General features: G+C 38.8%; 1 protein-coding gene and 1 long non-coding RNA gene across 8 annotated transcripts in view; one reads left to right on the top strand and one right to left on the bottom strand.

Annotated features, from left to right (window-relative positions):
* Positions 1–19,606, bottom strand: part of CCDC141 (coiled-coil domain containing 141) — a 210,969-nt gene that overhangs the window by 47,161 nt on the left and 144,202 nt on the right. For all 3 annotated transcript variants that reach the window (XM_035007626.1, XM_035007624.1, XM_035007625.1), the window contains exons 13-19: positions 19,329–19,520; positions 13,393–13,572; positions 8,341–8,520; positions 7,626–7,751; positions 3,976–4,164; positions 2,731–2,910; positions 807–956 (exon numbers count right to left, since the gene is read on the bottom strand). In XM_035007626.1, the coding sequence (XP_034863517.1) occupies positions 807–956; positions 2,731–2,910; positions 3,976–4,164; positions 7,626–7,751; positions 8,341–8,520; positions 13,393–13,572; positions 19,329–19,520 (1,197 nt within the window). The remainder of the gene's footprint in view (positions 1–806; positions 957–2,730; positions 2,911–3,975; positions 4,165–7,625; positions 7,752–8,340; positions 8,521–13,392; positions 13,573–19,328; positions 19,521–19,606) is intronic.
* The window catches only part of LOC118012273, a 118,311-nt gene that overhangs the window by 601 nt on the left and 98,104 nt on the right, over positions 1–19,606 (top strand). For all 5 annotated transcript variants that reach the window (XR_004679662.1, XR_004679666.1, XR_004679664.1 and 2 more), the window contains exon 2: positions 1,113–1,231. This is a non-coding gene — a long non-coding RNA (uncharacterized LOC118012273). The remainder of the gene's footprint in view (positions 1–1,112; positions 1,232–19,606) is intronic.

The raw sequence follows: 19,606 nt of genomic DNA, 5'->3' as shown, positions 1-19,606 counted from the left end.
TTGAGACTGATGGACTCGAAACATTTTGCTCTAAATGGAGATAAGTCTGGCATTACAGTACTCTCTATCCTGCTGTCAATTCTCAGTCAAAAGTCAGGTTCTATATTTTCCATACTGATCTATGTTTTCTCCCCAGAATAAGTTTATTTAAATGGGAAGTTTAACTAGGGGAGGGTTACTGTGGCTTGCTACATGTTTGGGGGTTGGGGTTTAGATAGAATTGAGGGAGAGTAGGTGGAATTATGTGTTTGTGAGCAGGTGCGTGGATGTAGAGGATGACTTTCATCTGTTATTCCTTTTTCTCTAGAAGTTGTTTTGCCAGGAAGCCACTCCATTTGAGTAAATATGAAACCAGCCACTTGACTTTGGTGATAATACTTTGTAGCCACTGAGGCAAAGAGCCTGCTCCCCTGGCCCTTGGCACCCCCTTCACTGTGAGTCAATGGTACTTAAATAGAATCTCAGCAATTCGGAGCTGGCTTCATGGGGACAGCATCACAGTTTCTGCCCTAATGGGCTATATCCACTCAAGCAAGCAATTGCTGTACAGGCTTGAGTGGGGGGAAAGAAAGCAAATAAAACACCACAGTAGTGTATTCCAGGCTTTTCTATGCATTGACAACATACTGACTTGGGTGCTGGAAATTTACTCAAACTTTCAGAGCCCTGAGACCGTGCTGGTGGATGAAAGGTCAAGGTGGAATAAAAGGTCTCCTGATTGTGGGTGCACATGTACAGACAAGAGACATGTGCTTTAGGTTCAGAGCAGCTTTTGACAGTGTCGGTTCTCACCCCTGCCACCCCACCTCGTTTATCTTGTCCCTTGAGGTGCAGTACTCCAAGCTGCAGGTCAGGGTCCGTTCATACTCCTGGGCTTTGGCACGCCAGTTCACATGGTCCCTCTCAAGGAGGTCCAGCTGCTGCTGCAGGTTCTTTGCAGAAATGTTAGAGCAGTGCTGAAAATGAAAGAGAAGAGAAAGTGACAAAGGAGTGGGTGAAACAGCAATGAGACGAACGTGCTATTTACCTGCGTTATGAAACTTATAAAGGGCATTAAAAAACCAGTTCCTGGCTTAACTTACCTTAAGCATATTTGAATGTAATGATTTCAGAAAGAAGCCAGACACCAGCATGTTGGGGAAGGCAAACCACTGCAACTCTAGTCTTGAAACTACAGTTTTGAAGATTGGCTCATCACACCCAACTCTTCAGAGACGCCGTTTATTATAAGGTATAATTTTTACTTCAAAAGGCATAAAATATGCACTGGAAACATTGAGCTTCTGCACTATAATTTTCCTGTCAACTTGAACTTAACCTCAGGTTCATTATGCAAGTGTGCCAATCTGTGCTCAACACAGAGGGCTGCTGAGGCCAAGGCCAGATGAGGGCTGGAGAAAAATTTATAATATTATTTGTGCAAAGTGACACATCTTACTTTTTTCTTTCTTTTTAAAATAAATCTATCAATAAAATAAAACTCTTTAAAAAGAAAACTCCTTCTTGGTAAAAACCAATTCTATAAACAGTGACAGATATTTTGTATTTCTATGTCTTTCAGTTAAAAAATTAAAAAAAAAACACTTTAGGTTCATTGCATTCCATATCATTTAGTGGAGATCTTAAATGAACTTTAAAGTAAAATTGGCCATTATTATTTTATTTATGTTATACATATTGGATAGAATAAATAATCTTTTCTTCCCTCAAATTGGGAATTTGGAGAAGGATTTTTTTTTTTTTAATCAGAGTCCAATGTGTTATTTATAAAATTATGATCTGGAAATATTTTCTTCTTTTTTAGTCTCCTTTGTTAAGGTCAGGCCAGTGGCATAAAGCAGATCCAGTAATGAGTATGCAAGCCTTTGGTGAAGCCAGGAAGCTCCTTCTTTATGGGCTTTTATGGATAGAGCAGCTTCTCTGGGCCTCAGATCCTTCTTTTATAAAATGAGTGTCCTGGGCTAGATCATCTCTAGGATACCTTCCAGATCCAAAATGCTAAAGCAGCATAGGTCCAATCAAAATATAACCTGAGCCACATGAATAATTAAAAATTCTCCAGTAGCCATATTAAAAAGTAAAAAAGAAACAGGTGCAACTCATTTTCAGAATATAGTTTGTTCAACCAAATATCATCATTTTAACATGTAAACAAATGTAAAAAATATTAATACAGCTTTTTATACTAAGTCTTTGAAATCTAGCGTGTATTTCACACTTACAAGCACTTCTTAATTGTTGCTAAACTTCTATCAGAAATACTTGATCTGTATTCAAATTTCATAGTTTATAGTTTAAAATGTAGATTCACATATCCAAGCTGTTCCCAACGTACTTAAAAGTTTTTCCATAATTACAGTGAGTGTCAGTTTTAAATTTTAAATTAATTAAAAATAAATAAAATGAAAAGTTAGTTCTTTAGTTGCATTAGGCACATTTCAAATGCGAAAACCTGACTGCCATCCATATTAGACAACACAGCTCTACAATTCTACATTTTAATTAGCATGAGAATAGATGTATTAAACAAGACTTCTATAAACAGATTTTTCTCCTTAAAAGTCTTTTCTTTTGTTATAGGTGGTAGAGATTCACCACAAATAACTATCCCAATGGTTTAATGTATTTTTAAATTTAACATATACTAGGCAATCTGCCTGGTTTCTTTGATATTATATCCCAACTCTCAGCTTTAGTTAGGTGTGAGTGATGGTGTTCTAAGTTGCTTACAGGCCGTAGCACTGATGAGATGACATCCACTCCCAGGGAAAGGGCCAGTTCATGGAGATGATCAATATGTGCCTGCTTTTCCTGCGAGCGACTGAGGTGAACCTGGGCTTCATGGGCATCATCCAGATCCTTTGGCTCTTCTAAAAGGTCCATTTCCCTTGACTTATTGAGATGACCCAGCTGGAATTTAGGACATTAACAATTAACATGGATTTCCTATTTTTTATGAAGATAGATTTTTTTTAAAAGCCCACTTGCTATAACCAATTTTACTACTGGTCAAAATGCTGCCGAGCCCATCTATAATTACTAGTGTCATAGACCAAAAAAATGTTACAGTGCTTCAAACTGATAGGGTAAAATTGAGGGATTAACACTGTCAATTCTATTAAAAAAGAAAACACTCTTTTTGGTCAGAGTTTAAAACCTTTGCAAGATTTAGACTTGTGATCTGAGTAAATTCAGAGGCTATTTTAAAGGGAAATTGATAGATGTCCATTTTCTGTTAATAGAAGCTAATAACTATAAAGCTCTATTGAGCACTCCATATTGTCAGTTAATTGAGATACAAAAAAACCCAAAAAGAATTTGTTTTCTTCCCTCGAAGAGCTTACACTTGAGTTGAGGGGAAGAAGTAATTTAGAATCAAGATGCTAGGGGCGTCTGCGTGTCTTAGTCAGTCAAGAGTCTGCCTTTGGCTCAGGTCATGATCCCAGAGTCCTGTGATCAAGCCCCACATCAGGCTCCCTGTTTAGCAGGGAGTCTGCTTCTCCATCTCCCTCTCCCCCTACTCTTGCTCTCTCTCTCTCAATCTTTCTCTCAAATAAATAAATAAAATCTTAAAAAAAAGAATCAAGGTGCTAAAAATGACAAATGTGTGAAATAAACAATGAAAGTTCTGGAAATTTAGAAGAGAGACAAAACATTCCAAGTGACATAGGTTTGTTGGAAGCAGGGGCAGGGTTTAAATAGTAGAGGGGAGAGAAAAGGATCTGTCAGGTAATGGTGCCTGAGAGTCCAGGCTTGGAGTTAGGAATGTGTGCACTATCTTTGAGGGACAAAGAAGAGCTCAGTTTGGCTGGATCATAAGGGAGGATAGAGGCATAGTGAGAAAAAAGTTAAAGGCCAGATTGTGGAAAGCTCCTAATACCAGAATAAAAAATTTGGCCTTTTTTGCACAATAATTTATTTTTAACTTTATAGTTTAAAACTGAGGGTCTTCCAGGTATCCATGACAAGTCTTACCTTTTCCTTGACTTGGTGGAATTGGACCACCTTGTACAGGATATCCTCGTAATCTTGGATTCTCTCTTTCTGTGTTTGATGGAGATGAATAAGCCCCTTTAGTTGTTGAGACTTCTCTTTCATAGGGGCTCCTTTGCCACTTAACTCTTCTGATTCTTTTATAATGTACTGAACTTCATCATTCAGTTGCTAAAAAGTTAAAAGCAATAAAAATATCCAGCTTTTAGGGAGCTTTTTACTTTATAACTGACTATAGGAAGACCTAAATCACAAATCATTCTCTCATTTGTTAATAATTATTTATTGTCAGCCCCACCCCATCCCTGCAAATCCAAGCTTTGTGCTTGATGCTAAGGATACATTATTCTATCCCCAACTTCTCAGAAATTTAAAAAAAAAAAATTATCAACAATACAAAAAAACCTGTTTCAAAGCCAGCTGGTAAACTACAAAGTCACCTATTTCTGTGGCACACCAAATACTCCAGTTATCTGTTAACTGAATGTATTTTAGATATTCTGTGAAGCCATGACCATCTCTGATATTTAATACAGACTAGAATCAGGCAGTGTGGTAAAAACACCAGAGAAGGCAAGTCTAAAAATATATTGGGGGAATTATTTGTCCTCTAGAGTAACAGAGTGGTCGGAGTGAACTACCAGCTGAGCCATGTGGTAGATATGCTGCTTTAAAAATGGTCATCCCATAATCCACCAGGGCACCTGGGTGGCTCAGTTGGTTAAGCAACTGCTTTCAGCTCAGGTCATGATCCCGGAGTCCTGGGATTGAGGCCCACATCGGGCTCCCGGCTCAGCGGGGAGCCTGCTTCTCCCTCTGACCCTCTTCCCTCTCATGCTGTTTCTCTCTCTCTTTCAAATAAATAAATAAATAAATAAATAAATAAATAAATAAATAAATAAAATCTTTTAAAAAAATGGTCATCCCAGAATCCACAAATAGCCACCATATGTAGGGAGGGATAAAGCAGCTTCCTTTTTACCCAGCACTGCTCAGAGATCCCTTATAGGAATCCAGATTCTGGGATAGAACTTGCAAAGGGTGGACAACTCAAAGAGGAAGTCACTATAACATCAGGGATGGATCTTCTTCTATCAAGGAGAAAAGTAATGGAAATGATTTAGGCAAAGGAAATAATTTGCAGAAGAGTAACAGAAAGGTCTTCAAGTTGAAATCAAGCATGGGGACATCAAATATATGCACGTCACAGTGACAGAACTAACAAAGCTTGGAAATGGCCCCTGACTTCGAGGGATTTACACACTCACGCACGTGCAGGGGCATGTGCACCCATGTAAACATGAAATGCAAATAGGCATATATAACACAGGGTATATCAAAGTACCTAACACGTAGGGTAGTTGAATTTTCTAAGATTTTACAAGAACTCATTCACCATGGGCTACAATGGTGTGTTTTTGTGCGGGGGGCTGGTTATCCATGATATCAGTTTTATTTTAAAGAATCTAAAATAGATATTCCTTAAAGGAATCTTCCATTTTCTGATTCAGCATTCTTTAAGGCCAACACTTAGGAAGTTGTGACCAACAGAAACGCAGATAGCTTGACTTTGCAGCAAAGAACAAGAAGCCAGGCAGGAGGACAGCATGACCAGCAATCACTTTTGGCAGCTGTATCAGGTTTAGGAGCCGCAGCAGGTTGAGGGTATGGAATGCATTCAGAGTCAGGGCCTGGGAACATGACTCATGGTTTTATCTCATCTCCTGAGGGCTCTCTGAGAGGGAGAACAGGGAGAGCACAGCAAGATTCCTGGGAGGGTGTTGGGAACCTGGGGTGCCAGTGGGCGGGGACAGTGACATCATAGTGGCAATTTCGGGGACAAAGGGCAGGAGGGCCTCTGTGTCAGAGCTTGCCCATCCTTGCTCTCAGATGTCTTCATCTAAAATGTGTCTATACCTCTTAGGGAAATAATTAGAGTCAATATATGTGATAAATACATTAATAAGGAAATAATTTAACATAAATTAAAATAATCTAAGATAAGAATATATTAAGGACATTTTGTGGCCTGAATGTTTGTGTCTCATCAAATACAGAACAGTGCAGAACAACAGTAAGAAAAATGTCTTTTTATTTTTATTTTTTTATTTTATTTTATTTTATTTTTTTAAAGATTTTATTTGTTTATTTGAGACAGAGAGAATGAGAGACAGAGAGCATGAGAGGGAGGAGGGTCAGTGGGAGAAGCAGACTCCCTGCCGAGCAGGGAGCCCGATGCGGGACTCGATCCCGGGACTCCAGGATCATGACCTGAGCCGAAGGCAGTCGCTTAACCAACTGAGCCACCCAGGCGCCCCAGAAAAATGTCTTTTTAAAGTGGAGTTTTAGACAAGCAATGTTTTTGTTTAAAAAAAAAAAAGTAATTCACCCGTCTGTGAAAATTAATTAGGTAAACCTCAACTGAACAGTTTCATTTTGTTTTGTGTTGTCTTTTAACATCTTTATTTTGAAATAATCATAGATTCAAAGAAAATTACAAAGAATTGTACAGGGAGGAGCGCCTGGGTGGCTCAGTCGTTAAGCGTCTGCCTTTGGCTCAGGTCATGATTCCAGGGTCCTGGGGTGGAGCCCCGCATCGGGCTCCCTGCTGGGCGGGAAGCCTGCTTCTCCCTCTCCCACTTCCCCTGCTTGTGTTCCCTCTCTTGCTGTGTCTCTCTCTGTCAAATAAATAAATAAAATCTTAAAAAAAAAAAAAAAAGAATTGTACAGGGAGGTTCCATGCTCCTTTTCTCCAGTCTTCTCTTCCCCAAAGTTAACATCTTGTACAACAAGATAAAACCCAGGAAGTTGACATTCGTACAATCCACAGAGTTGTTTTGGATTTCTCCAATTACACATGCACTTGTGTGTGTGTCTGTGTGTCTGTGTATATGTGTAGTCCTATGCAATTTTATCACATGTGTAGCTTAATGTAACCACAACCACAATCAAGATAAGGGATTATTCAATCACCACATGGCTCCCTTTATAATGATTTCCTCCCCTATCCATCCCTAACTCTGACACCAGTAATCTGTTCTCCATCTCTCAAGTTTTGTTGTTTCAAGAACATTATATAAATGAATCACACAATAAACAACATTCGGGATTGGCTGTTTTCATTCAGCCAATTCCCTTGAGATTCATCCAGGCTGTTGTGTATATCAATCATTCATGCCTTTTATTGCTGTGTAGTATTCCATGACATGGCTGTTTAGTTTAATCATTAAACATTCCCTGTTGAAGGACATCTTGGGTAGTTACTAGTTTGGGGCTATTTTGAATAAAGCTGCTATAAACATTTGTGTACATAGTATTTAGTACATAAGTTTTCATTTCTCTGAGATAAATGCCCAAGAGTACAACTGCTAAGTCATATGGCAATCCATTTTATGTTTTGTTTATTTTTTAATTTTATTATGTTATGTTAGTCACCATGCAGTACATCATTAGTTTTTGATGTAGTGTTCCATGATTCATTGTTTGTGTATAACACCCAGTGCTCCATGCAATAAGCGCCCTCTTTAATACCCATCACCGGGCTAACCCATCCCCCTACCCCCTTCCCCTCTGAAAGCCTCAGTTTTTTATTTTTTTCCCGTTCACCCAAGTCTATCAGTCTGTTTCTTCACCTGGAGCTGAGGCTTCATTTCGTTCCATTTTTTCTGTAGACCTAAAATGGTCTGGAGGCTCCCTCCAAGGTCAAGAGCAGACACAGGCATAAGTGCTTCCTGAAGAAGTTGTAAGTTGTAAGTAGTCTGAAATAAACATTAGATAGTCATGGGTTTGTTTTCTTTGATACCACCAGCAAATATGTAACGACCATTCCAGCGATGACTAGTATGTCATCGAACTTTTCCATCCCTATGAAAACACTCACTACCTCAAGTGAGTTCAAGGTTCTAAATCACCAGTGAACAAAAGTGCAGGCCCTGAATTTCCTTTACTTCGTTCTGGTTTTATTGTGGTAAAATATACATAACAAAATTTACCATTCTAACTAATTGTTAACTGTGCAGTTTGGTGGAATTAGGACATTCACATTAGTGTGTACCCACCGCCACCATCTACCTCCAAAACTTTTTATCATCCCAAACTAAACTCTGTACCCATTTACCAGTAACTCCCATCCCTTCTCCCCTCAGCCCCGGTAACCTCTATTCTGCTTTCTCTCTTTATGAACTTGACTCTCGGTACCTCATGTAAGTGGGATCATACAACATTTACCCTTCTGTGACTGGCTTATTTCACTTAGCATCATGTTTTAAAGTCTCTTCTATGCTACAGCATATGTCAGAATTTCATTCGTTTTTAAGACTTAATAATATCCACTGCATGTTCCTGTACCTTTCTAAGTTGTTCTTTGAATGCTCCCCACTGCTGTTTCACAGGCTTGCTTGCAATGGCTTTAAGTTGCCATGTCATCCGAAGGTGGCTGAGTTCTTCTCTTTCTGCCTTCTGGCTTTCCATAGTGTTCTCCATAAAGTGCACTTCACTTTTCGCATTTAATATTTCATCCCTTTTTGCCTGTTAAATTAATAATCCATATAATGGCTTTTCTTTCCCAAGAGACACAACATTTTTGCATACACTATTTTAGGAAGCAAACACCTGATCATAGCCAATGCAGGGCACGGTTCTGATATCAGGACAAGTCTGGAATGCTTGTGTGAAGGCACAGTGGGGCTCTCAGAACCTATATTATATGCTTGGACACCAGGTCCTGAGTTCTTCAAAACCTCAGTGGTGTTTGAGTCCCAACCCTCGCACCCCTGGCCAGGGTCTGGTTATTTCCTAGGGCTTAAGGGGATAGAATGAGCACCAGGAACCAGAAATGTTGAAGTCAAGATTATTTTAATGCATAAGTTTTGAAGTGTAGTCCACCTTTAATTTTAACACACTCATTAGAATGTGTCAAAATCTTAGTATCAGGAATATGAGGGGTATGTTTTTCTCTTTAAACTATCCCATTGTATATACTATGATTATTTTAAATTTTTCTTGTGAGCCGTGCTTGAAGTTACTCCCTTTTGTGAGAACTGAAATGTATACGTCTACATATCTCTATATTTGTATCTCTTTTATGCACTAGAATCACAATATCTAAATGCAGAGCCCTTTTCCCAACTTCTATATGTTCTGGTTGACTGATCAGAAAACCTTTAAACACTGTTTTTAAACAAGGGGAAATTCAACTGGAGGCAGAAGGATAAGAGAAGTAAAGAGTAAGACCTAGTGTTTTTTTTATGTTTGCACATACAAAATGTGATATTTGAATATTTGGTTGACAAAACAATGGTTTTTACTTTGATGGCCAGCCTTTCTCAATAAATCATTAAATTTCTAAGGAGCAAATATGCGTGGTTGTCTATAATTGCAATTACAGCTAGGTATCTAAAAGTCAAGGGATCTTTTAAACTGTAGTCAGAAGATAGTGTCATAAATATGCAACAATATTTTAAAACTCCATCTTATTTTTAAATTATTTTAAAGGACATCAGTATTTCATATTTATATTTTTATATCAATTTAGACATAATAAAGTACTGATTAATTACAAAAGAATATAATTGCAGGTCCTAAATGAGATTTCCTCCCATGAATTTGGGGGTTCAGAAATAAAATGATATATTCTGCAATTATGGTTAACAAGATTCTAATATATCATAAAAGATACTAGACAACTTCAGCAAAACCCATTGCAAATAATATATTTTTTTACCTATGCTATAAAGTTAGGGTATCTTTCACATACTATTAAGTAACTATTAATCAAAATATAACATATAATTTAATGTAAACTTGGAAATTGCAGCATATCAGTGTCAAGCAAAATCCACAGGGCATGATTCGAGTGAGGTCTGGAAAAGGGAGAGCACAGTAGTATTTGTTGCTGTCTAGCTAGCAGGATTCAAGAAGAGTGATGATGCACTTGGCAGACTTAAAATTTTGACCACTCAGGAATATTAAATAATTTGTCCAAGGTCTAGTTAGTAAACACAATACTCACCCTACTTCTGTGTAGGGGCATGGAAAAATTTGTCATAATCTTATCTAATAGGGTACTAAATTACCCATTTTCCATTTGAATTCAGGCACAGTTAATGGTGTGTTTTGTTTTCTAGATATGTTGATAACAGGAAGGCAGTAACCTGGATAGCATCTTTGATATTCACCACTATAAATTAGTAAATTGACACTTTCATCAAGATGTCTGCCAGATTTCTCACCTAAATCAATTTCTCTGGTCTTGATGATTTTTTTTAGATGAACTGAAAATTTTTCAGTTTCAAGCTTGAAAAGATGAGCCACAGCAACCTAATCAAGAGCAGGACACTCAGTGGAAAATGCCAGTTGGCCTTCTTCCCTTTTAACAACAAAACTGGTTACCACATTTCAACAATAATGTTTGTTTAAAAGCCTAATGGTCCAAAAAATATGAAGAGGATTAAAAATGTGTTTTACTTGCTTTACCAATAATTTCTTATCTCAGAATGTCACTGAACCATTAAAGTTAACTATTAGGTGGATCTTAAGTCTTATCAATAAGGAGGAATTTATTATATGAAAGTGGTAAGGACCTCGGGGTAAAGCATGTGTTTTATACATACTGTCTGAGATTTGATAGATTTGAATCATGGGTCCTGCCAACACAGGACTACATGATTGGAAACCAAGAGAAAAGTAGACAACAGAAACAACTCCAGGCCCAGATATTGGAATTAGCCAACAAACACTTTAAAATATCCATGATTAATATGGTCAAGAAAGTACAGGAGAGATGGAGAGAGGACAAGAGAGAGAACTTCACTGGCAATTGAAATCTAATAAAAAAAGATCCAACTGGAAATTTCAGAACTGAAAAATAAATTTCTGAAATGAAGTTAGTAATAAAAAGGATAGACATAAAAGTGTAGTTTGCAAATATTTGAATTCCATTGTGAATACAAATTAGAGAAGTACACAATCAAGAGACTGAGTAAAAATGTAAAAGATGATAGATAGATAATACGTGTTCTAAATGTTCCAAATGAAAAATAACTTAATTAGTTTTTACAATAAAGCACTTGTATAACATAAGAACATGGGCAAATTGCTTAGCAAGTTTTCTCTGATGCTTAAGAATAGCATTAGAGGGGCGCCTGGGTGGCTCAGTTGGTTAAGCGACTGCCTTCGGCTCAGGTCGTGATCCTGGAGTCCCGGGATCGAGTCCCACATCGGGCTCCCTGCTCGGCAGGGAGTCTGCTTCTCCCTCTGACCCTCCTCCCTCTCATGCTCTCTGTATCTCATTCTCTCTGTCTCAAATAAATAAATAAAATCTTTAAAAAAAAAAAAAAAAGAATAGCATTAGATAAATTAGCACTATTTAATACTTATTTTGTTTCCTCATAGATTTAATAAGAATAGTCTTCAAACAGTAAAAGTGGAGAGAGTACATAAAGAGAAAATTGCACATGCAACCAATGAATTATTGAACACTACATCAAAAACTAATGATGTACTATATGTTGGCTAACTGAACATAATAATAAAAAAAAATCACACAAAAAAAGAGAAAATTGTAGCTCAAAGTGATGAGAATAGTTATAGAACCTAACTCTTCTAAATGAATTCAGACTCCAGACTGAGACTCATCACATTTCAGAGTACCGGGAAAATTGCAGATGTCAGTTATCTTTGCAAATCGACAGAAAATAAGAGAAGGGCCAGAAAGTTAGAGAAAGGAAAATGCCCTGATTTTCACAAAGGGGAAAAGGATGGTCTACATCATTTACAGATTGGTAAGCCTTACACTGAAAATCAGTGCAATAAGTTTATCATGGATCAAGTAGTTTGTGAGAACTTTGGAAAGAATTCCTCGATCACAAGGAGTCAGCCTGATTTATGCCAAATTATACTTACGTAATTGATAGGATAATTGGTAGGTAGGCACTCTTTTGTTCTATCTCGCTCATGACAGACTTAGGAAAAAAGTTGTGAATTAGTGGTTGAAATGAAGTACGATTGGAAGTGTCCATGACCGTTTAATAAACGGGTTAATCAAGTGATGGCTTAATGGATTGGGAAGTCGACTTGCCCCTGGACACTTTTATTAAAAATCTACTTGCAGCCACAGAAGACCTACTTATAAAATGTATAGAATTAAATTCAGAAAAGAGAGCAGATTCAGAATGATTTTAACAAGATGGAATCATGGGTAAAGACTAACAAAATGACATTAAATAGGAATAAATATAAAGGCCTGCATTTGTATGTAAAAGATAAATGCCTGACCAATATAAGATGGGAGAGAAGTAGCTTGGTAGGAATTGCAATGAAAATGTAAGGGGAGTTTTATTTGATCACAAGCCTAATATGAGCCAGCAAAGTGAAATTATTGCTAAAAATGTTAGCATAATCTTAGGTCTCCTTAGTAAAGGATGATGTCCACTTTCTTGTACTTTGTGTTGAAGTTGGACCTCACTTTTTGGTTACATTTTATGAATGATTTTGACAAACCATAGAAAATTCTGGGAGGGAGAATTAGGATGGAAAGAGAAACGAAGCTATCTCATAAATGATAGAAAGGATTTCTATGTGGTTAGCTACTGGAAAAACCCAGATTAGACATAGCAACTATTTTCAGTGTTTGAAGGACTTTCATGTGTGAGAAGAATGAAATATGAACACTTTTTTCCCCTGTGTAGCTACAGAGGGTTAGAAAGAGATATGAAGCCAGATTTGGCTTAACATTAAAAAAAAAAAAAATGTTTCTAGTAGCTGGAATTTTGTAACAACAAAATGAGCAGTTTCATTAGGAAGATACTTGAGGTATTAAAGGAGAGGTGGATTAGCCATTTTTTAAAAACTCTGTAGAGAACTTTATATGGGTCATGGGTTGATATAAAAATTCTAGTATTTTACAGATATAACTCGACAACTAAAATTTTGAAGTACATTTCTAAATATAATGGAGTTTTACTATGAAAAGATCTGCTATGGTAAGAAATTCTTCAAAATGATGATTCACCCTAGATGTTGTCTTTAGCCCCTGGAAATTTTGTAAGGACTTTTTGCACGCTCTCAAAATAATACAACTTTCGGATGGACTTCTATTGAGGTCTCTATGTAATAATGGCAATGTTGTATTTGAATTATAGTCACTCTTTCTTCTTAATAGTTAAAATAGCCTTCACTAGAAATGAATAGGAGGTCTAAGACCAAATAAGCATATAAATGCTCAGCTTTAGGACTGTTCTGGGTTGAATAAAGCTAAAAAAAAATAAAAAATAATAAAACCAAAAACAACTTCCTAAACCAGCAAGGCTGATTAGCAGACAGATGGACTTTTGAATTTATGGTTTTGACTTTGACAAGGTATCCTTGCAGAAGGTGTAACACATTTAATGTCATTCTTACCATATTTATTAAATTAAGGAACTCAAGCCCTAGGTCTTGAGTTAAAAAACTCCTCTTCAAAAATAGCTGCCATTGCTTCTCAGCTGAGTCAGATCGATGCTTGGCTTCAGCATCATCCTCTTCCTTCTGCAGGATTTCAGTTTGGTAAAACTCCTTTAGGCTCTGACACTGCTCCTGTACCTAAAAGAAAAAGAAAAAAAAAGGAGAGTATAAATGAAAATTAAGAACACTTAAAAACATTTTTAAAGAAAAATAGCAGTAGATTCTAGTAAAAACCTATGTAAAAATTAAACAGAAACTACATTTCAGAATTCTTTAAGTTATTATTGAATATTGTCAATTACTGAAAAGACACGAAAATCCATTTAGGCTGTTGACAGATAGGACTACCCCTCAGTAGCAAATTAAGCTGACAAGTTTGTTACCCATAAGACCTAGTTACCATAGCCAAAACCATATTTATGTATTACATATGTGCATGTTTTGCAACTGGGGACAATTTGTGTCAAAGACCAGTGTGGGTCCCTTTAAAGCCGAGTTTTATAATTCAGAAGGAAGATACATACACACGTGCATGCGCACACACACACACACACACAACCAGGGAATACAAATCAGAAGGAAAGAAATGTAAGCCTGCGAAAAATTATTTATAATTATTAATCACAATTTCCTTCTAATCAGTGATAAACCAGAATAAAAAAGTACAAACAATTACCAATTTTCTGTGCAAGTATTAATATTAAGCTGCCTCCATAGGCTTATCTTACTGAGGTACATTACTTCGCCTGCCTAAAACTATATTTTCTCATTTGCTAACCAATGCTAGCAGTACTAGATTATTTTAAATCACTCTTTGATCAGAGCTTATATAAAATCAAATATGCCTGTAGAACTATAGATTAATATGTAATTGGGTAATGTAGAAATAGAAAAATTCTGACACAAGCTTTTATGCATTTTGAGTAATATTTAATGGCCAATAGAACAAGACTCAAAGAGCTCATAACTACCAAAAGCAATCTAAACAAGGTGAGAAATTTCAGGCAATGGTTAGTCACCATATTTTAAAGATATTAACATCATTCATCATTTAAATGAACTTAATAGGTGGGCCTGCAAATGGTGCTCAGAAACAGAAGTTCTATCCTCATTTCCCATTTTACATTTATTCATGCTTCTGTTTTGCTGATGCTTGTTTCCTCGGCCTAGAATGAGCTTTCCTTAATTTTCTACTTATCCTTCATGAACTAGTGAAATGGCTACCTCCTCCATGGAGGCTCCTAAGTTTCCCTGGTAAGAATTAAGGATTGGGGCGCCTGGGTGGCTCAGCTGGTTAAGTGACTGCCTTCGGCTCAGGTCATGATCCTGGAGTCCCGGGATCGAGTCCCACATTGGGCTCCCGGCTCGGCGGGAAGCCTGTTTCTCCCTTTCCCACTCCCCCTGTTTGTGTTCCCTCTCTCGCTGTCTCTCTCTCTGTCAAATAAATAAATAGAGTCTTTGAAAAAAAAAAAAAAGAATTAAGGATTCATTTCCTTGGGTTCCCAAAGATAGTTCTGGGAGAAAGAGAACCATAAGCAAATTATCGTTAACACAAAGACAAGTATACACACAATGTTATGGGCCCGCTGAGGAGGGACCACCAACTCTACATGGAATAAATAGGGAAGAACTACCCAAAGGAAGTGACCTTTGACCTGTGTCTTTCAGAATTATCCAGGGTAAGAGGCAGTAGAAGGGGATCCCAGACGGAAGGGTTAACAAGTGTGAAGGCACAAGTGTGAAAACACTGGCTGGTTCAGAGCACCATAAAAGATCTTAGTGTGAGTGAAGTTCAGGTTGCGTGAGCTGAGTGGTTAAGAAAGAAGCTAGAGGAATCACGGTGCTGGATAAAGCGGGCCAGCAGGTTTCATCTTGTTTTCTACTCTAACCAACATGATGTGACAGATTCTCATTAGTTTGAAACAACTGATAGCTGTCACAATGGTTCAGAATCAGCATAACTATCAGCACTTCTATGGGGCTGTACGCTACAGGCTGGGATGTCAATTTGATGGGCTGTTGGTTATGTGCAACTCTCAAAACATAAATTTTAATTCATCCTCCTTTTCCATGGCTCAAAGAAACTTGAATGCAAGTGAGAATGATGCCATTTATGGGAATTCCCTTGAATCTGTACTAGTTTATGCTTTAAGGGAATTAATGATAAACTTCAATACTTTATCCATTTTTTCTTTTTTTAAAAAATTTTATTATGTTATGTTAATCACCATATGTTATGTTAATCACATCATTAGTTTTTGATGTAGTGTTCCATGATTTTGTTTGTGTATAACACCCAGTGCTCCATGCAGAACGTGCCCTCTTTAATACCCATCACCCATTTTTAGTAAAAGTTATTTATAATTTGAAAAAAAAAGTTATTTATAATTTGTTTCACAAATTACATTTGTCATATTACCTGAATGTCAAGAGGTAACATGATCAGATTTGCTTTAGAATGACCATTTTTTGAAAGGAGTGAAGCGGATAATTACAGGAAGCAGAACAGGCAGAAGACAACTTCTTTAAGCTGAGCAAGAGATGGTGAGGGCTTGAACTGAGGAAGTGATGGTTCAGGTGGAGGGGAAGGGGAATTCAGAAATCTTTTAGGTTGTCCCTATAGATAAACAAGGGATAGCATGGCCTTCGATACAAGAAAAGACCAAAGGGAGGAGGCTAGGGATTAAACTTCAGCTGTGACATTTACTAGCTGTTTGATCTTGGATACCCTAACTTCTTAGAGTCTCAGTTTTCCTTATTTGTAAAAGAGGAATAATAGTAACTAAACATAGAGGTGTTATAAGGATTAAACGAAGTCAGGAATGAGGACGCCTAGGTGGCTCAGTTGGTTACACATCTGCCTTCGGCTCAGGTCATGATCCCAGGGTCCTGGGATTGAGACCCCCTCAGCCTCCCTGGAGTCTGCTTCTCCATCCCCCCTCTACCCCTCCCCCCCCCGCTTGTGCTCTCTCTCTCACTTTTGAATAAGTGAATAAAATCTTTAAGTAAATAAATGAAATCAGGAATGAAAAGAATGGGGCTCATACAAAACAAGTGTTCATTGAGAGAGGTCTTGGAAAAGACTTTGAAGCTTCTACATGGGACTTCTGAAAACTGATGGGGTCATTAATCCAATGCCAAGCCACAGAAGAAAAACATGTTTGAAAAACAGATAACTGGTTGTGTTTTGTTGAGCTTTATGAGCCTACAGGATATATAGGGAATTAGTATGATTGGAAGTTGAAAGCATTGGTCTGGGACTTGGAAGAGAGGGGGCTGAGGAACCATTTTTGAGTTATTAGTGTATTAAAACCGCAGGCAGGGGTGTGATTTTGTATAGAAAGTGTATAGTATGTCCAAAAGAGAGCACAGGTAAGAGCTCCATGACTCACCACACTTCAGAAACAGCAAACTAAATGAGGAAAAAGGAGAAGGAACAGATAAAGAAGTAGACAAGATGATGCCACTTAAGTTGATATCCAAATAAGGTAAATCTACAGAGACAGAAAGCATTTCCGTGCTTGCCTGAGGCTGGAGGATGGAAGCCAGGATTGACTAAAAGTATGCAGCAGGCCCCTATTTGGGGTGATGGAAATATACTAACACTGGAGTGTAGCGATGCCTGCACAGCTCTATAAATATACTAAAAATCCTCACACTCTAAAACAGGGGAATTTTATCCTATGTAAATTGTACTTCAACAAATCTGCCTTTTAAAAAGTCACAGGAGGTGAGAGCGAGAGAGTTAAATGTGCCAGAGAGATTAACGGGGATGAGGACTGAAAATACAGCATCTCATTTGTCAACTAGCAAGTAGCTTATCAGGACAATGTCAATGGAGGGAAAGGGTGGTAAATGGCAGGACTGAAGAGGGAATACACTAGAGGCAGCGGGGCGAGGCCTGGGGAGGACAGGCAGGCAGAGGCGAGAAGTGTCATTTTCCCGTTCAGAGAGCGCAGGCGCGAAGGGAAGGACAATTACAGAATGGCAGCCTTGGTGAGGGTAACACCATCGGCCATGGCTGTAGACCCACAAGAAGGAAGCAACGGAAAAAGCAGATTTGAACAAGTGGAGGATGGTCTAGCTGAAGCTTGATTCTGAAGGGCATAGGCGCGTGCAGGGAAGGACTGATGGCTGATTCATGTTGGGCACAAACAGAGGCTTCACGTTATTGGCAACTGGGGGATGCCATGTGTCAATAGGTTTGAAGTCGAAGGAGGCCAAGGATTTTTTGTCATATGTGTCAGTCACATACAAGGAAAGGGCCTTGGTTGAGATTTAGGGATGGAAACTGGGGTAAGATGTTTGAGAATCACTACTGAATGGGCGCCAACAAGGGAGTGTACGGGGACCCCGGCGGAGGCAGCCACCCATACATTGTAACAGTGCCCATCAGCGCAACCGTATGATTTTCCATAGGAGTGTCTGAAAGCTGAGTAAACGGAGGGTTGGTTTGGCCTGGTATTGGGAATTGGCAGGGAGAGTCAGGGTGGACGGCAGGGTGATGACAGGATGGGGAGTGGGCTGGAAATGAATAACCAGGAGCTGGTGAGGAAAGAAGGAAAGCCCGAGGGGGTTGGAGGGTGACGGACTGAGAGCACCGCCAACATGAGAAGGACAGAAGGCTCCACCAGGGAGCAAAACAGATTTAGTGAACGCAGGGAGGGTGGAAAGATGTGAGGTCCTTCTGAGAAAGTGTTTCTTGCAAAGCTAAGGTCCAGCCCTAGAGAGGCTCTTGGTCCCAAAGGCCAGAGCCGGTCATGGAAGTAGATGCTGAAGTAGAAGCCAAGCAGGTGCATTTTTGGCAATGAAGACACAGAAAACAGCATTTCTTTGTACCTTCTCCACCATTTCGAGTTCCGAATAAAAATGTTCAACAGGATAATCCTGTCAATTGCAATACCTTTCCCAAACCATAAGGGTTCAGGGCTAAGAAAAACTAAATAAAAGTTTAGGTGACAAAAGGTGGAGTAAAGACATGGAACGGGGCAGTGGTTACCTGAGATTTGCTGGGACTGGGCATGGCCTTCTTCCTGAGGGGTGAGAATTCAGAACATTACAGAACGAGAGCTGACAGAGGAGATGTGCTCAGGCAGGACGTTGGTGGGCTGGGGGTGGAGGGGGGACCGGTGACAGTGGGAAGGTGGGGGTGAGAAAAATTCAAGCATGCTCCCTAACTTTGGTTGGCTTTACCCCAGAGTGGACCGTGTAGGCTCTACCTCCCGCTAGGCCAGTGCCCGCCTCCCTGAGAGTGGCAGAGTGTGCGTGCTCCTGGGTGGCACCCTAGCCCTTTTCCATTACTGATACCATCTCCCAGAGACTGGGACCTCTGAGAGATGGAACCGTAGTCTGCGGGAGGGAATTTCACAGATTCTCTAGTATGACCCTGTCAAAACAGTGCCTCAGAAGAAGCTCTCCGAGGTAAACTTGTTATAGGATTAACATAACAATAAAAATTTTTTTAAAAAGGCATCAAACAAGACAGATCTGAGACGACCCAAAAGCCCATAATTTCTGATTCTGTGTATGCATTTTAAATGAATCAAAGTAATTGTTGAGTATTCAAAGAGATCCATGGTGGAAGATGACTTATTTTTAAATAATTTTGTTCTCTGTTTAGGATATTATAAATGCTTGTAGGCCACAGTAAAAAGCGTTCCAACACAACCACCTTGCTTATTTGTATCTACACCCAACACTTGCATTATTTTTTAGGAAAACAACCTACTCTTTGAGTTCTTGTATGGTGCCTTGGAGAATAAAGGGCCAGTAAGTGAGTACACGCATGGGAGTGGAGGATACGGGACCACCCAGCAGGGCTTCTACCCCCAGAGAAAGCAGGAAGAAGGGCAGAGTCCACTTTGCTGAAGAAGGTCCACATGTGGGCACCATACCTCTTCTGAGGACTTTAGAAATGCCACATAAGTTTGCAGGACTTGCGACCTGGAGCCGATGCTTTGGCCAAGTATTTTTAATTCTTCCTCTAGCCATTTAGCTTTAGAAGAAAGCAATGCCACTTCATCAGGTTCAAATTCATTTTTCTCTGTCATAAGTTTTGCAGCTGCTTCTAATTCATGTGCTGTCTCCTATGAAAGCAAAGCACAGTGGGTCAGAAGCTGACAGGGGAATCATGAACATTCACATTTCATTACCTTCTGTACATCCATCTATT

Source organism: Mirounga leonina, unplaced genomic scaffold (genome assembly GCF_011800145.1).
Source record: "Mirounga leonina isolate KUSES-001 unplaced genomic scaffold, KU_Mleo_1.0 Mir_151, whole genome shotgun sequence".
NCBI classification, from domain to species: domain Eukaryota; kingdom Metazoa; phylum Chordata; class Mammalia; order Carnivora; family Phocidae; genus Mirounga; species Mirounga leonina.
This window is presented reverse-complemented; position numbering and strand designations above follow the sequence as displayed.